Here is a 14,008-nt window from a genome sequence, read left to right as displayed (position 1 = left end):
CTCACCCGGGCCCAGCTGAGGGGCTGGCTCGGCCTGGGAGCCTGAGGTGCCCCCTGAACAGGGCGCGGCAGACCTGACTACGCGCAGCCCTTTTGCTAAAGCAGAAACATGGCGCTCGGGGTCCTGGCAGCCCCGCCCGCGCCGAGGGGACCCACCGAGGAGTTCTGGCACTGCAGGCTGGAGCTGTTGAAGCGCAGGGCGGCGACGCGGGCCGGGCCCCCCGGGAGGTGGAACAGGCACTCATAGCCCCGCTGGCCCGACTGCGGCTGCGGCAGGTTCCGCGCGGCCAGGGTGATGGGCTTCACCACGCCCACCGGCACGTAGATCTGGGTGGAGGGCAGGATCTGCGGGCAGTCCTGGGGGACAAGGCTTCAGCTGAGCCGGGGAGGAGGCTGGCGGGCGGGCTGCGCGGAGCCCGAGCTCCTCCAAGACAAGCGCCCCACGCGCATTTTACACACTGGCAGACGGGGGACGCCGATGACAGCCAGCCGGGCCCGGGTTCCGGGCTGCACACCGTGACCTGGGCAGGCCCGCCCCGGGGTCCTAGGACGCCACCAGAGGGGCCCCATCTGGCAGCAGCCGAGAGGCCCCTGAGGCAGAAGCAGGAGCAAGTTCTCAGCTGGGGGCCCGGGGAGTAGGTAAAAATAGCCAGAGCGAGCACAAAAACAGCCCGGCCCCCAGGACCAGCGTTTCAGCAACACCAACTGATACAACAGCCCAGCTTCCTTGCGGCAGGGCTGCAGCAACCGTGGAGGAGCCGGCCCGCGGGAACCCTGCGCAAGGTGCTTTAAGTAGAGACACTGAAAACAGACTGCAATCTCCGCGCCCCGCGGCAGCTCCCGAGGCACCACGGCTGGCTCTGCAAAGGCGTTTGGGGCCCCTGGGGGCGCTGGGGGAGCAGCGCTAGCCGGGCAGGACTGGCAGGCTGACCGCTGACCACCTGTGCACGGGGCACTGACCGGCACGTGGGCTGCGTTTGGAGCTCAGGCTGCAGCCCTGTGGGAGCTGCCGGTGTGCACGGCGGCCACCTGAAAGGGCGCCCGTGCCAGCCCCCAGCCCAGGGACGCCCCTGCTGCCCCTCCACATCCCTCAGCAGCCCCAGCTCGTCCTGGCCACCAGGCCCCGCTGCCACTGTCCCCCAACCTCGCACCTTCCCTCTCCACGGACACCAGCTCTGCTGCCGGGAGGCCAGCACCGCTGTGTGTCCCCCTGTGGGTCTTGGGGTGCAGGGTCCACGCCCCTGTCAGGCCATAGCCTCCCTGTGGCTGGGCCTTGGCACCTCATGACCCCAGCCATGGACGGCGTCAGCCCAGGCTTGGCCCCAACCTCCTTGAGTGGCCTGAGACCAGGCTGAGCCAGAGGCAGCCGGGAACCGATAAGCAGTATGGACGCAGAGGCTCCGCCATCCAAGGAATTCGGGGCCTGTGAGTGAATGAGGGCCCACGACTCTGTTTTCCTAACTCACGTTAGGTTTTCCTAATCTAGAACCCCTTCTCTCACACAAATCAACGAAGTATCTGGAAGACTGACCTCCATTCCGCTTGCAGGGGCACCGGCCTCAGGCCCAGAGCCTCCTGGTGACAAGGCTGCCAGGGGGAGCACGCGACCCACTCCTGATCCTGGGGAGGCCGGGTCTGGGTGCAGGCCACCTCCCAGGGCTGCTCTGCTCTGGGGGTGCTCCACGTGGGACCCCTGCCAGGGCACCCCGTCCCCACCATGCTCTGGTGGCCGCCCCAGCCGAAGCCAACCAGGCAGACACGGGAGCACAGGGACCCCGTCCCATCCCGGGTGGGAAGCAGGGAAACACTGGGCCTGGGACCCGCGGCCTGAGCACGAGCTGGGGAGGGGTCGCCCCGAGGACCAAACCTGAACCAGGGATGGGGGTGACTGTGGAAACGTCACACTCCTTAGGGACGTCCCCACGCAACCTGGGACTGGCTGAGGAGGGACCAGCCGTGAAGTCCATCCCCAGACAGCCCCCCTTGACCCCGACCAGGCCCCCAGCCCCGCCTGGAGCAGGCGACCTCCTGAGCAGGGCCTACACGCCTGCCGCTCCCCGGCCCCGGCCGACGCCCACGCCAGTCCTCACCGAGGGCCCCACTGGGCGGCCTACTCCGCTGGAACAGCTCGGATGGGCAGAGAGGTCAGAGACGGCCAGGGAAGACCGGGCCCCCACCTCACACGTCCATTCTGCTGCCCCACCCCCCAGCCGGCTCAGCCCCCCAGCTTCCTGCTGCCCCCCACCCCCTACCCCACCCCCAGGACCCCTGGGCCAGCTCCTTAAGCAGGCCGCACATCTGGGAAGCCCACCTGCCCACCCCATGTCCCCACCCGCTCTTGGCCCGCCCCCGCCATTGCCGTCTTGTCCTGTATATCGTCACCACGGAGGGGAAGAACCAAGGCCGGAGGGAAGGGGGCGGGGCAGCCAGGGCAGGTTCTGTGACGGGCCAGTGCCTGCTGCATCCTCCTGCCCCAGGCAAGTCCGGCCCAGATGCAGCCCCCCAGTGCCCCACGGCTGGTGGGACTCACACCCTCCTACCCCATCCAGCCAACAATGTGGTATCTACCGCAGAGGCGAGGCCTGGCATCAGGGCCTGGCTCCGCACCCGAAGGCTGGACACGGGGAGCCCTGCCCCCACCCCCCGCCGGGCAGGCCCGGGTCAGCCCGGCCTGGTGCTCAGCCCCACGGCTCCTGATACAGTCAGCGCCTTGCTCGGCTCCAAAACAGCTGCTACCTGATGGCTACTGACGACCACGCAGCCCTGCAAGCGACTCCAGGAGTGGCCAGCCGCCTGCACCTCACCCAGCCAGACACGCTCCCAGCTAGCTCCCGGCGCGCTGGGAGAACGGTCCCTGCCCCCGTCGTCCCCGGACATGCCCTGGGTCTGAGGTCCCCAGGCAGGTACAGCCCCGGAGAGCGTCCCCCGATACCTCCCAGCCAGCATCCCCGCCGCCCTCAGGCGGCACCCGACGCCTCCACACCTCCACAGCCAGCCCACAGGAGGCCTTACCTCGGACACGTCGACGCGGCCCTCCAGGAAGGCACAGTCGGCCGCGTCGTGTGTGCACACGTGGCGGTACTTGCACCAGTGGCAGGGGAAGGAGCCGCCGACGCAGGACAGGCAGCTGCGGGCAGAGGGCGGGCGGTGAGGCCGCAGCCGGGCCCACCGCCGACCGCGGAGCCACCCCAGGGCCTTTGCACAGGCTGCTTGGCCCCACTCACGGCTCAGAGCTGGCCGGCGTCCGCCCGCGGGGCCCCCCCCCTCCCCGCTCTACGGCCAGACGGTCCACCCCGGTGCCGGCCGACAGAGCCTCTCAGAGGGGCGCACGTGTAGAGCCGGCGCCAGGCCACGCGTGACCATCAGCGCTGGAAACGCGTTGCTGCATCTGAGGAGCACGTTTCAAAGTCCACCTCATTCGAACGCTAAGATTGAAACGGAGGTGGTGAGTGGCGGCTGCAAGCCGGACGGCCGTGGGAGACATCACCTCCCCGACCAGAAAGCAGGATCGCCTGGCAAGGGCCTGATTCGTTCCAACACGTCTCCAGGGCCTGGACGGGCTGCACAGCCCACACCTCACCTCACCGTCCCCGGAGCTCCACAGAACCCACCGCCCTGCCTCTACAGAGACCCTCGACCCCTCCAAGCCTCTGGAGCACAGCCCCTGCCCCAAAGATTCCAGCCCACCCAGCATGGGGAGGCTGGACCCCGGTGCCAGCAACACCCAGGCCCACGATGGGCGCCCCCCGAACAGCCAGGAGGGCGTCAGCCTGCAAGTCGGTCGACAAACGAAGACACGATAGAAAAATTAAGTGCCTCGGCTCCAGGCTGACCCCCTCCAGGCCCAGTGCTCTGGTCCCTGCGGGGCGCGCAGTGAGCCCTCAGCGATTCCTACTCTTCCTCTGAGGCTGGCGTGCTCGCAGAAGACCAGAAGCCCGGGGAGAGCACCCACACCCGGCTGTCCGTGCCCCAGGGGCTGCCCGACCCAGAGGGGACCCGGACCCCTCCTGCCCCAGAGCGGCAGGTATCCAATGCCCAAGCCCCAGCTGGCCGTCCCCTGGCTGGACGATGCAACAGCGCCCCCCGCTCCCTGCCTTGCTCTGGTGCCCGCGGCCCACTCCCCACACGTGGGGAATCAGCACACGTCACAACCCAGCTGCTGCTACCGCCACCCGGCCTGAGGCCTCCCCCTCGAGGCCCCTTCCTGGCTCCTGCGACCCGACCAATTGCTGCCCCGCGGGACTCTATGCAGGAGGCCAGAGACACTCACGACTGGTGGACGCTGCAGTTGTAGAAGACGAAGTCCACGGACGCGAACTTCATGCCCGTCTCCTTGGACTTCAGGTAGAGCTTGACCACCCGCTGGTCTCCTGCACCAGCGGCACAGGCTGCGTCACCAGGGCCCCGGGGCCACCGAACCCAGGAGCCCCGCGCAGAAAAAGGCCTCGCCGAGGACCGTCCCAACGGCCAAGGGCACCGCCCCCCACCCCGCAGCCCTGCAGTGCCTTCCCCTGACACCCTCCGCGGTCACCACGGGACGCCCACCCACTGTCCCAGTGACCGTCCACCCCCGACAGGAGGCCCCCGCACTGCCCAGGCCGGCCCACTCGGCCTCACCCTGGCCCCGCGTGATGGGCGCCACGTCCCGCGCAGAGGGGGAGTGGCAGTGAATCCGGCCATCCTCCAGGACGCCCTCGGACTCAGTGAAGTCCTCGAAGGAGCAGTTGACGCCGGCCGAGAGGTCGGGCACATTCCAGGCCTGCAGCACAAGCTGGGTGGCAGGGGGACAGGGTGACCGGCCCATCCTCCTGTGCCCCCACGCTGCCCCATCCCGTCCCCAACGGCCGCGCTCACCGGAACCTGAAACGTGGTCACGGACACGTTGCGGGGCTGCACGGTCAGCTGTACGCACTGTAGCAGCTCCGCGGCGAAGCGCTGGGGCTCGGCCGCCCGCTCGCAGGCGTCCCGGCGGGAGCAGCTGCGGGCAGAGGCGTGAGGTGGGCTAGGGCGGGAGGCCAGCGGAGCCCCTGGCCCACCCTGCACCCCGTCCGGACCCGGTCTCCTGTCACTTGGCGGGTCACGGGACCCGGGACCCCAGGCTCCCAGTGAGGTCGTCGGGCCCCCTGCCACCCCCACGGCCTGTGTGGACTCACATGCTATGCAGGACACACCAGCCGCAGTGGGGGTCCCGTGACCCCAGACACAGCTCACACGACGTGTACTGCACACAGCTCTCCACGGGCACCCGAGTCACCTGGCAGGAGGGGCCTCGGCGTCAGGTCCTCTCGGGCCTGTCCATCCCCCACACACCAGGGAGCCCTCGTCTCAGGCCCTCCTCCTGCTTCGTCTACCCAAGGGCCAGTCCTGGGTGACCCTGACCCGGCCAAGCCGGGCCAAGCAGACCGGGCCAGTCTCCAGGGAGCAAGTCGGTGCAGGCGACAGCTCTGGCCAGTCCCTCTCGCTCTGCTGCACCCCAAGCTTCCCAGGGGAGCCGTGGGCTCTCCAGCCCCAACCCTGAGCCCAGAGGCAGGGCGCCGCCCACCCCAACCTCGCCGGCTTGGCCCGAGACACGGAGCGACCAAGTTACCCAACAGCGGGAGGGGGCAAAGGGGAAGGGAGCCCCCAGGAGGGAAGGGAGGCCCGGCCCCACCTGCACCCCTCCGGCGGCCACAGGGTCACCAGGTGGAGAAGGGCAGAGGCTGGCTCCAAGCAGGCTGGACCAGAAACACGGTACGCGACCTTGACGAGCTGGCCAGGCCAGAGACCGGGAACTTGGGGGCCCCCACGGACACCCCAAAGACCCCAACACCGCTTCCCTGAACACGCTGTCGCTGAGCATCTGCTCCCCTGGGTGTGCGGTCGTCCAGGGACCGCGGGCAGTTCCAGACCCCGCCAGGGCAGCCTGGAGGCCGGCTGGACAGTGAGGACCCCACCCAGCTCTCCGGGGCACCCACCTGCTTTTCCGTCATGGCGTACAGGTACCGGCGGTCGGGGCTGAGGACCAGGTCACGCAGGATGGGGCTGCCCTCTTGGGCCACCACGCTCTCGTAGGCCAGGGCCGGCCGGCCGCTGGGGTTCGCCAGGTCCACCAGCATCTGCGTCAGCGAGACCCACGCGGTGTTGCCCCAGTGCCTTCCAGCCGCTGCCCACCCCCAGCCCAGGTGCGGGGTCGGGAGCGCCCAAGCAACCCCCCAGCCCTTGAAGAATAAGGCCGAGGCCCCCCCAGCACGCCCAGGAGCCGGTGCAGGACCAGCTGAGGCCGGCAGGCTGGTCCCGGCCCAGCCCCTTCGCCGGGCGTGGGGGTCTCTGGGGTCCGGAGAAAACCACAGCCCTCCACCCACCAGCCGTCACGAGCTGCACAGCCACATACAGGGTAGAGGCGGCAGGAGCCCGGGGCGGCCTTCCCTGGGGCCAGGCTGGGCGTCCCCATCGCCAGGAAAGGGCTATTTGTGCAGAGGGGAGGGGGCACAAGGGGCGGCAGGCCCGCGGGGGCGTCCAGTGCAACCGAGAAGAGAGACCAGGAACCTCCCAAGTGGGAGGCAGCGGGGGCCGGGTCCGAGATAGGGGACACCCCCAGCACGAAGGCGGGAGTGGGGGCGGACGTCGCGTGCATGAGGAAATACACAGTCTACGTCCCGAACACGCGGGGGCTCACTCAGCCAGCTCCCGCCCACTGCGCGCCACGCTGCAAGTATTTTTAGTCGCTTTTACCAAACAAGCGTATTTAATTAACAGCGAGAGCCCGGGGGCTTTCCAGAGACGGGCCTCGTGGGGCGGCGGCTCAGCCCGCAGGCAGGCTCCCAGGGCCGCCGGTCCACCTCCACCTCGGCCCAGCGCCCCTCCTTGGCGCCTCACGCTGACTGGACAGGGCAGGGCAGGCCTGATCGGCCAGGCGAACGCCCCTGGCTCGGGCCAGCTCCACGGTGGCTGGGAGAGGGCGGCTGGCCGGGGAGGCCAGGGGGAAGGGGGAGGGGAGGGCCGCATTCCTGAGCGCCCGCGGCCACCCCCCCACTTCCGCTCAGCTGCCGCCCCGCCGGGCAGGCAGGCTTAAGTCAAACCAGACCCGGAAGAGCCGAGTCCGGGAGGGAGCCAGGACTGGGCCGGGAGGGAGGAGGGGGGCGGGGGGCGCGCAGCAGCCCAGCCTCAGCCCCCGCGGGTAGGGCCTGGAGGGGTGTGCTCGTCCAGCTGTCCATCCGCCACGCACCCAGCCTGCACCCTCCAACCCCAGAGCCTGCTGCCCTGCCCTCCCAGGGAGCTGACTGGGCCCTGGCCACGGAGGCCGGGAGGTTGGCCTCTGCACCCACACCGCCTGGGCCAAAGCCCTGCTCAGGCGCGTCCCGGCTGTGGGGCCTCTGCCTCAGGGTCCCCCACACACCCCGGGCAACGGGCGCCTCCCCCCACACCAGAGCCACTCCGGGGACTAAATGACTCAGCAGAGGGTGCCCGGGGGGCCAGGCCCCGAGACAACCCCCAAAACCCAAGGGCCAGCCACAGAGGTGCAGCCAGGCCAGGATGGACCACAGCCAGGGAGCAGAGGGCCGGATGGCCAGAGGGCAGCGCAGGGCAGGGCACCAGTGGGGACCCAGAGCTCCAGACTCATCTCAACACAAGTGGCCCAAACCAGGGTCCTTTACGCCTCTTCCCTGCAGGTGCCTCCACCTGCTGCAGCCCCCCTGGAGCCCAGACCTGACACTGCCGGCCCTTGGGACTCCTGGGACGACCACACCCCTGGCCCTTGTGCAGGGGGCGCTGAACTGGGACACTGCCAGGCCCCAGCCTCTCCCACCCAGACCCCCGGGGCCCTACCCCTCCCCGCTCAGGGCCGAGGGTGCAGGCTGGGGCATGGACATCGCATCAGGGGTGCCGCCACCCCCCCGTAGGGGACAAGGGAGACAGTTCAGGGAAGTGGGGCACCCAGGGGAAGGCACAGTCCCGGGCAAGGTGGGAGGGCAGCCAGCCCGTCTCTGGAGTGTCTCTGCCCCCAGGCCCGCCAAGTGCCGCGACTCGACAGGTGGCTCCCGACAGCTGCGGCAGGAGTGTGCTCGTCCAGCTGTCCATCCGCCACGCACCCATCTACCACCCACCTGCCCTGCACTGGGCGGCCCCCAGCCCTTAAATTCGCAAGGCTCCCGCTTCCGGAGGGCACAGAGCAAGGGGGGGCCGGGGAGGCACGGCCCACAGGCCAGTGGGTGGACATGCCCCATTCTGTGCGTCGTGCAGCCCCGTCCAGGCTCCGCAGGAGCCCCGCACGCACACGTGACAGACGGGCTTTCGGCCAGTCCTCGGGACACACCTGTCACGGAGCCTGGTTTTCAGGCTGCAGGGCCCAGGCAGCACCAAGGTAAATGAAGGCCCACAAGAACCTGCCAGAGAAACCCTGGGCTCCAGACCGCCTGCTGCAGCTGGGGACGCAGAGTCTGCTCCAAAAGTGGGAGGAGGGATGCGGCAGGCCACCAGGAGGGCACTCCGGGGAGAAGGGGCGTGCAGGGCGGGTACGGGGCCCAGCAGCTGGCAGGACAGCGGGACACACACCACTGGCAGGGCGCGTGCTGACGCCACACCCCTGCCCACAGCTGTCACTCGAGGGCCACCCCCCTGGGGCGGCGCACCCCGGGCAGCTGGGCCTGCAGAGCACGCAGGAGACTCCTCGTCCCCTGGTGAGCTCCCTGACCTCCAGCTGTCACCTCTGTGCTCTGCAAACCTTACCCTGACGACCACCAGAACTCTCCGCTACCAGCTGAGAGCCCTCCTTCCCCAAACCCAGCTCGGGCCCTCTGGCTTGAGCGGAGCCGTCCAGCTGCCCTGGCACACCTGCCGGGCTGCACCAGGCCCAGAAAGCCACCCGGCCCAGCTCTGACCCAGACCCTCGGACCCTGCTCGCTTCTCCACCGGGGTCGTCCCTATCCCTCTGTACAAGGGGGAGTCCCCTGGATTCTGAGCTGAGGCACAAGGGCCGTCAGTGCCCCCACGAAGGGTTTGGGCCCCAGCAGCCTCTGGGAGCCAGGCAAGGCGCTGACCATGGGCTGTGCACCTACGGCCACCACGGGCCCACCGCACCTCACAGACAGGCCAGGGAATGGGTTCACCTTGGCATCCCCAGGCCAGCAGGACCCTGGGGCGCAGGTCCCAACAGACAGGAAGTCCTGCACAGGGCCAAGGGGAGGGGGCCCCTGGCCCTGGAGGCCCCAGCCCTAGGCTGGGCCAGCTGGCTGACCCATACCCATCACCACGAAGCCCTGGCCAACGGCTGTGGGCAGGCAGCTGACGGCCCGGCCAGGTCAGCTGTCTGTCCAGCCCAGAGCCAACAAAGGGTCCATTCTCTGGGCCGAGGGCGGGTGTGGGCACCAGGGAGGATGTCTGGGCCGTCCAGGCTGCATGCCAAGGCCGGCACGCGCCCTAGCCCCCGGAGGCAGGGGGCTGCCCAGCTTGGCCCCTACCGGGAAGGGCAAGTTCCCTGTCCTGCCCACCCCAAGACAGCAGCCCCCGTGTGTATCTGCAAAGTGGGGCTGCCCTGGCTGAGTGAGACTCCTGGTCTCCGGACGGGGATGTGGGTAGGAGAAGGACAGGCCGTTGGGTGGGGGGACAGGCAGAGAATGGGCAGCGGCCAGCAGGCCACCACGGTGCTGGGACTTCACGGGCACTCCCTCCTCCTGTAGATGCAGTGGCCAAACCTGTTCCCAGCCCCCAGGAGGCAGGGTGGTCCAGGGAGGGGCTACAAGGGACGGGAGCCCCTGCCACCCCTTCCTTCCCGGACAGGGCTGAGGCCGCCCGATGGGCCCAGCTCCCAGACCCCTCCCCACCCCCTCACAGGCCACCACAGCATCCCCCCTTCTCTGACTGGGGGCAGGTTCCAGGCCCCTTCCTGGGTCCGTTCTCAGAAAGGCCAGGAGGAATTTGATACTAGAAAAACAATTAGCAATTTCCTCTTGATAGTAATTAGGTAATTAAAACATGATTTACAGGAAGTCTGACGGTTGTAATTGGGCCAGATACACCTGGTAAGGTTGGGGCGTGGGGGCCCAGAAATCTCACCCTTTCTATTCTCAACCCTCAACACGTAGACAGGAGAGCAGCGACCAGCCAACGTAAGCAGTGGTCCTCCCTGACCCTCAGTTTCCTCATTTGCCCACAGACACCCCACTCACAGAACTGTCAGAATTAAGAAACTCACAGCTCCTAAAAGCGGAGAGGCCAGCCTAATCGGGAGCTGCTTGGAGGTGGGCCCCCCAAGGCTGAGCCCTGCCAGGGGAGGTGACAGCTGTCCTGGGGAATCTGTCCCCCCACTTATGGAGGCTGCGGAAAGTTGGGCCAGGAGGCGGCAGTGATCGTACAGCCTTCCATCACCCAGCAGTGACACGGCCAGGGTGCCACCGCGGCTTGAGACTCAAGTGGCGCCAAGGCCGGCCACGGATGCCGCAGCAGGCAGCAGTGACCACCCGGCCAGATGTCCTTGTCTCAAACCCGAGACCCACCTGTCCCCTCCACCCCACCTGCACCAGCAGTTGACACAGCTCCTCCACTTTCCCAAAATAACCAGTGCCCTCCAGCTCCGTCCCCAGGCCTGACCTCTGCAGCCTCTGATGACCATCGCAGGGTCACCAGTGATGTGTCCACCACACACAGAATAAGCCCCCAACCCCCTCCAGCGCTGCTCTGTCCCCAGTAGTGCTAGGGCACCTCCGAGCTGTGCCCTATTGTCCCCCCACCCAGAACACCTTTCCCGCGCACTGCACAGCTCCTTGGCCTGTTCTGGCCTCTGTACCCATCTCCTGGGCTGCCAGGGGCGCCCACTCCCCACTGCAGATGGGTCCTGGAGGGCAGAGCCCTGTCTGCCCAGGGGGCAGGGGTCCTGCACTTTGTGGGCGGTAACCTTGGGCCCTGTGAGGCCACGCCCACCAGGCTGGCCCTGAGCCTAGGCACTCGGGGGACCGGGCACAGGAAGGCCACGGCCGGCCTGCACCCAAGGGCTTCATTCTTTCCAAAGGTGCCCCGGTGCTGACGCTGGGCCTAAGCCTGACCAGCCAGACCCCTCAGGGAGGTGGACCTGGGGCAAGACCCCTGTGGGCAACCCCGCTGGCCGCCACTGCATGTGCCCTGGCTCTGGGGTGAGGGGTGAGGTGGGTCAGACAGACCCACAGGGTGACCAACAGGTCCCTGTGCCCGCTGGCTCAGCCCGCCGCACCCAGCCACCCTCGAGAGCCAGAGACCACATCACGTCCCCCAGGACACAGCAACATCGCAGGGCACCGTGCGACGCCACCCACAGGTTCCAGGGACCCCCGCCCTGGGTGGGCAGGGGCAGTGCACCCACGGGGCCCCACGGGCACAGCAGCTGAGACACACAGGAAGCAGGCGGCTGAAGCCCCTCCACTCCCCACCGACAACTCCTCGGGCCGGGAGCACCGCAGGGACCCAAAATCCGTCCACGAGCAGGGCTGCGTGAGGACCGCTGACCCACCCGCCGCCGGGTGCTGGAAACGGCAACACAGACAGAAACGACGTCACGTCCGCCCGGAAGGAGGGGACGCCGTCACGAGTGTCTGGAGCACAGACGCCCCCACGGCACAGGACTGACCGCACAGCACAGGTGAGTCTCGCAGGGTGCTGAGCGGAGGAAGACGGACGACGTGCCCGGGGACTCGGGCCACAGCCAGGCCCAGGGACGGGTGGTCAGGCCTTGAGGGGACCCACGGGAAGGGCAGTGCCCGAGCAGGCGCCCGCCGTGCCCTCCTGTGACACCTCCCGGGCCGGGCGCCTTCCTGAGGGCGAGGAACCTTCAGAGTGGATGCTGGAAATGAACGCGTCCTCCAGACTCACGAGACGAGCCCCACGGGGGTGCATGCAGCAGGCCGGGGATGGGGCCCAACCAGGCCCTGCCAGCATCTCTCAAGAGATCAGCGTCCCCAGCGCCACGGGGCCTCCCCCACCCACCTCCCACACAAGCCTGGGCTTTGGGGAGCAGGGGTCTCCACGGATACACCAAGCAGGAGGTCGGCCCAGGATGGGGGCGCGGAGCAGGGACCCTGCAGACAGGCCGCCCTGACCGCCCTGATGCAGAGACCTACCCACAGCCACTCGACTTCCAGGGCTTCTGAGTTTCAGAATCCTCGGGCGGGGGGGAGGGGGGGAGTGCGTGAAGGAAGGGGCTGCCATCTTTCAGAGGCAGCTTCTAAAGACCAAGACCTCCGGAGGGTAAGGGACGCTCCCCTCCCGGCAACCCAGGCCCAGAGCGCTGCACTGGGCAGCACGCGGAGCACTGGTGCCCGAGGGGCCGGTGGCCAGGCCAGCCCAGGCCAGGCCCGCTCTGGGGACAGAGCAGTGCGACCACAGCCCGTGGCCTCTCCTCCTTCCGGGATCACCGCACAGGCAGCAGCGTGAACCCACTGGTGGGCCCAGCCTGGGAGTCCAGCTGTGCGGCCCGGGGCCCAGCCCGAGGCCCGGTGCCCCGTGGGCCTGTGATGTACCCCCGCTGCTCAGGCTGGCCCACGATGCTTTCTTAAAATGTAGATTAGCAGCCAACACTTAACAATCAAGAGACGTCACACAAAACACAGATTTTCAGGTTCTCTCGGAAAACCGGCTACTCAGGGGGACGTGGCCATATTCCTGCCTGGTATGGCCACCAAGCGGCAGGACCAGCGGTGTCCCCAGCGCAGTCCAGCCCTGCAGCAGTGGCAGGACAACTGCCCTCACCAGGCCCACACTGCCAGCTGGGGAGTCGCAGGGCAGGCACCCCTGGCAGGAGTCCACAGACTGTTCTCCAACCCCCTACTCCCCCGCGGGCACCCAAGGACCTGGAGGCCACCGGGCAGGGGAGGCGCAGGAGGGGACAGGCAGGGCGGAGGTCTGGGGGTGTCAGCACAGGAGGATGACGGCCTCTGTTGGGGTTGGAGGGGCAGGTGGCGGGCAGGGCCTCTGGGGAAAGGCAGCGGACTCAGGGGGCACCCCAGCCAGCCCTCGCCGGCTCAAGTTGGCAGCTCTTAAATTCATCAGCTACAATTTTACACAACACCGTTTGGAGATGGCCCAAAGCCAGCCACATCCCTAGGGCTGCCCAGTCGCTTTTTAAAGCCCGGCCGGGAAAGACCGGACGTGGGGAGGATGGGGTGTGTCAGCACAGCGTGCCTGTCCCTGGGTGCAGGCGAGCCCTCGGGCCCAGGCTCCCGCTCGGGGCAGACAAAGGACACGAGACAGGGAGCCAAGGCTCGCGGCTCACGTGGTGGGGCCAGGCCCGGGCAGGAAGGGCCTCGATTTAAACCCCGGAGACAGAGCCGAGGGCCCAGCCCGCCCCAGGCCCGGAGGAGACAGCCAGGCAGGCCAGCAGGGAGGGGGCACCGTGCCGGCTGGAGCGCCCCCTGCCCTGGCTCCGGCCCCTGGACCACGGCCGCACCCACCCCCGGGCTGGGTCAGGATGACACGAGAGGGACGAGGCAGGGGCGGGAATTCTGCTGCCGAAGGCCAGGCCCGGTCGGGGGGACGTGGGCGCCAGCAGGGAGCAGCGGCCTTCAAGTGGGCCAAGGCCAGAGGCCTTGCCTGGGGACCTCAGGAGGTCCAGAAACCGGTGGGCCGAGGGGAAGGGAGCCCAGGCCTAGGAGCAGAGAGGGGACACCCCTCCCCCAGGCCCTCACACTGCCCCAGGCCCCAGCGCGGGACAGGGAGGCCCAGAGAGAAGAGAACTGGGCCACCCACGAGACCTGGTCCCCGGGCTGCAGGCCGTCCCCCGCCCCACGGGGCAGGGGCGCGCAGGGAGGATGGGTGCAGGGGGCCGGTCTGGGGGCGAGGGGGCACAGCCTCAAGCCCGCGCCGCCCCGGGCATGGCCGACCCCACACACTCGAAAAAGGGCGCCGTCCACTCACGCGGTGTGTGGTGCCCAGCTGGATGCACCAGGGTGGATGGTGCCCTGGTAGGCAGGTGCGGGGGAGGTGCAGAGGGGCGAGGGGACCTCAGCTGTGGCTTCCTCACTCCCGAAGCAGCCTCTTCTCACAGGAGGGCCCAGGCCACCCCCGTG

General features: G+C 68.6%; 1 protein-coding gene across 1 annotated transcript in view; it reads right to left on the bottom strand.

Annotated features, from left to right (window-relative positions):
- Positions 1 to 14,008, bottom strand: part of PLXNA1 (plexin A1) — a 46,989-nt gene that overhangs the window by 23,848 nt on the left and 9,133 nt on the right. Inside the window, exons 4-10 of the mRNA XM_082637185.1 lie at positions 5,954 to 6,094; positions 5,153 to 5,253; positions 4,854 to 4,977; positions 4,617 to 4,770; positions 4,270 to 4,369; positions 3,012 to 3,126; positions 156 to 356 (exon numbers count right to left, since the gene is read on the bottom strand). Of these exons, the coding sequence (XP_082493311.1) occupies positions 156 to 356; positions 3,012 to 3,126; positions 4,270 to 4,369; positions 4,617 to 4,770; positions 4,854 to 4,977; positions 5,153 to 5,253; positions 5,954 to 6,094 (936 nt within the window). The remainder of the gene's footprint in view (positions 1 to 155; positions 357 to 3,011; positions 3,127 to 4,269; positions 4,370 to 4,616; positions 4,771 to 4,853; positions 4,978 to 5,152; positions 5,254 to 5,953; positions 6,095 to 14,008) is intronic.

The sequence above is a fragment of the Mesoplodon mirus genome (assembly GCF_964341445.2).
Source record: "Mesoplodon mirus genome assembly, chromosome: 12".
Taxonomy (NCBI): Eukaryota; Metazoa; Chordata; class Mammalia; order Artiodactyla; family Ziphiidae; genus Mesoplodon; species Mesoplodon mirus.
This window is presented reverse-complemented; position numbering and strand designations above follow the sequence as displayed.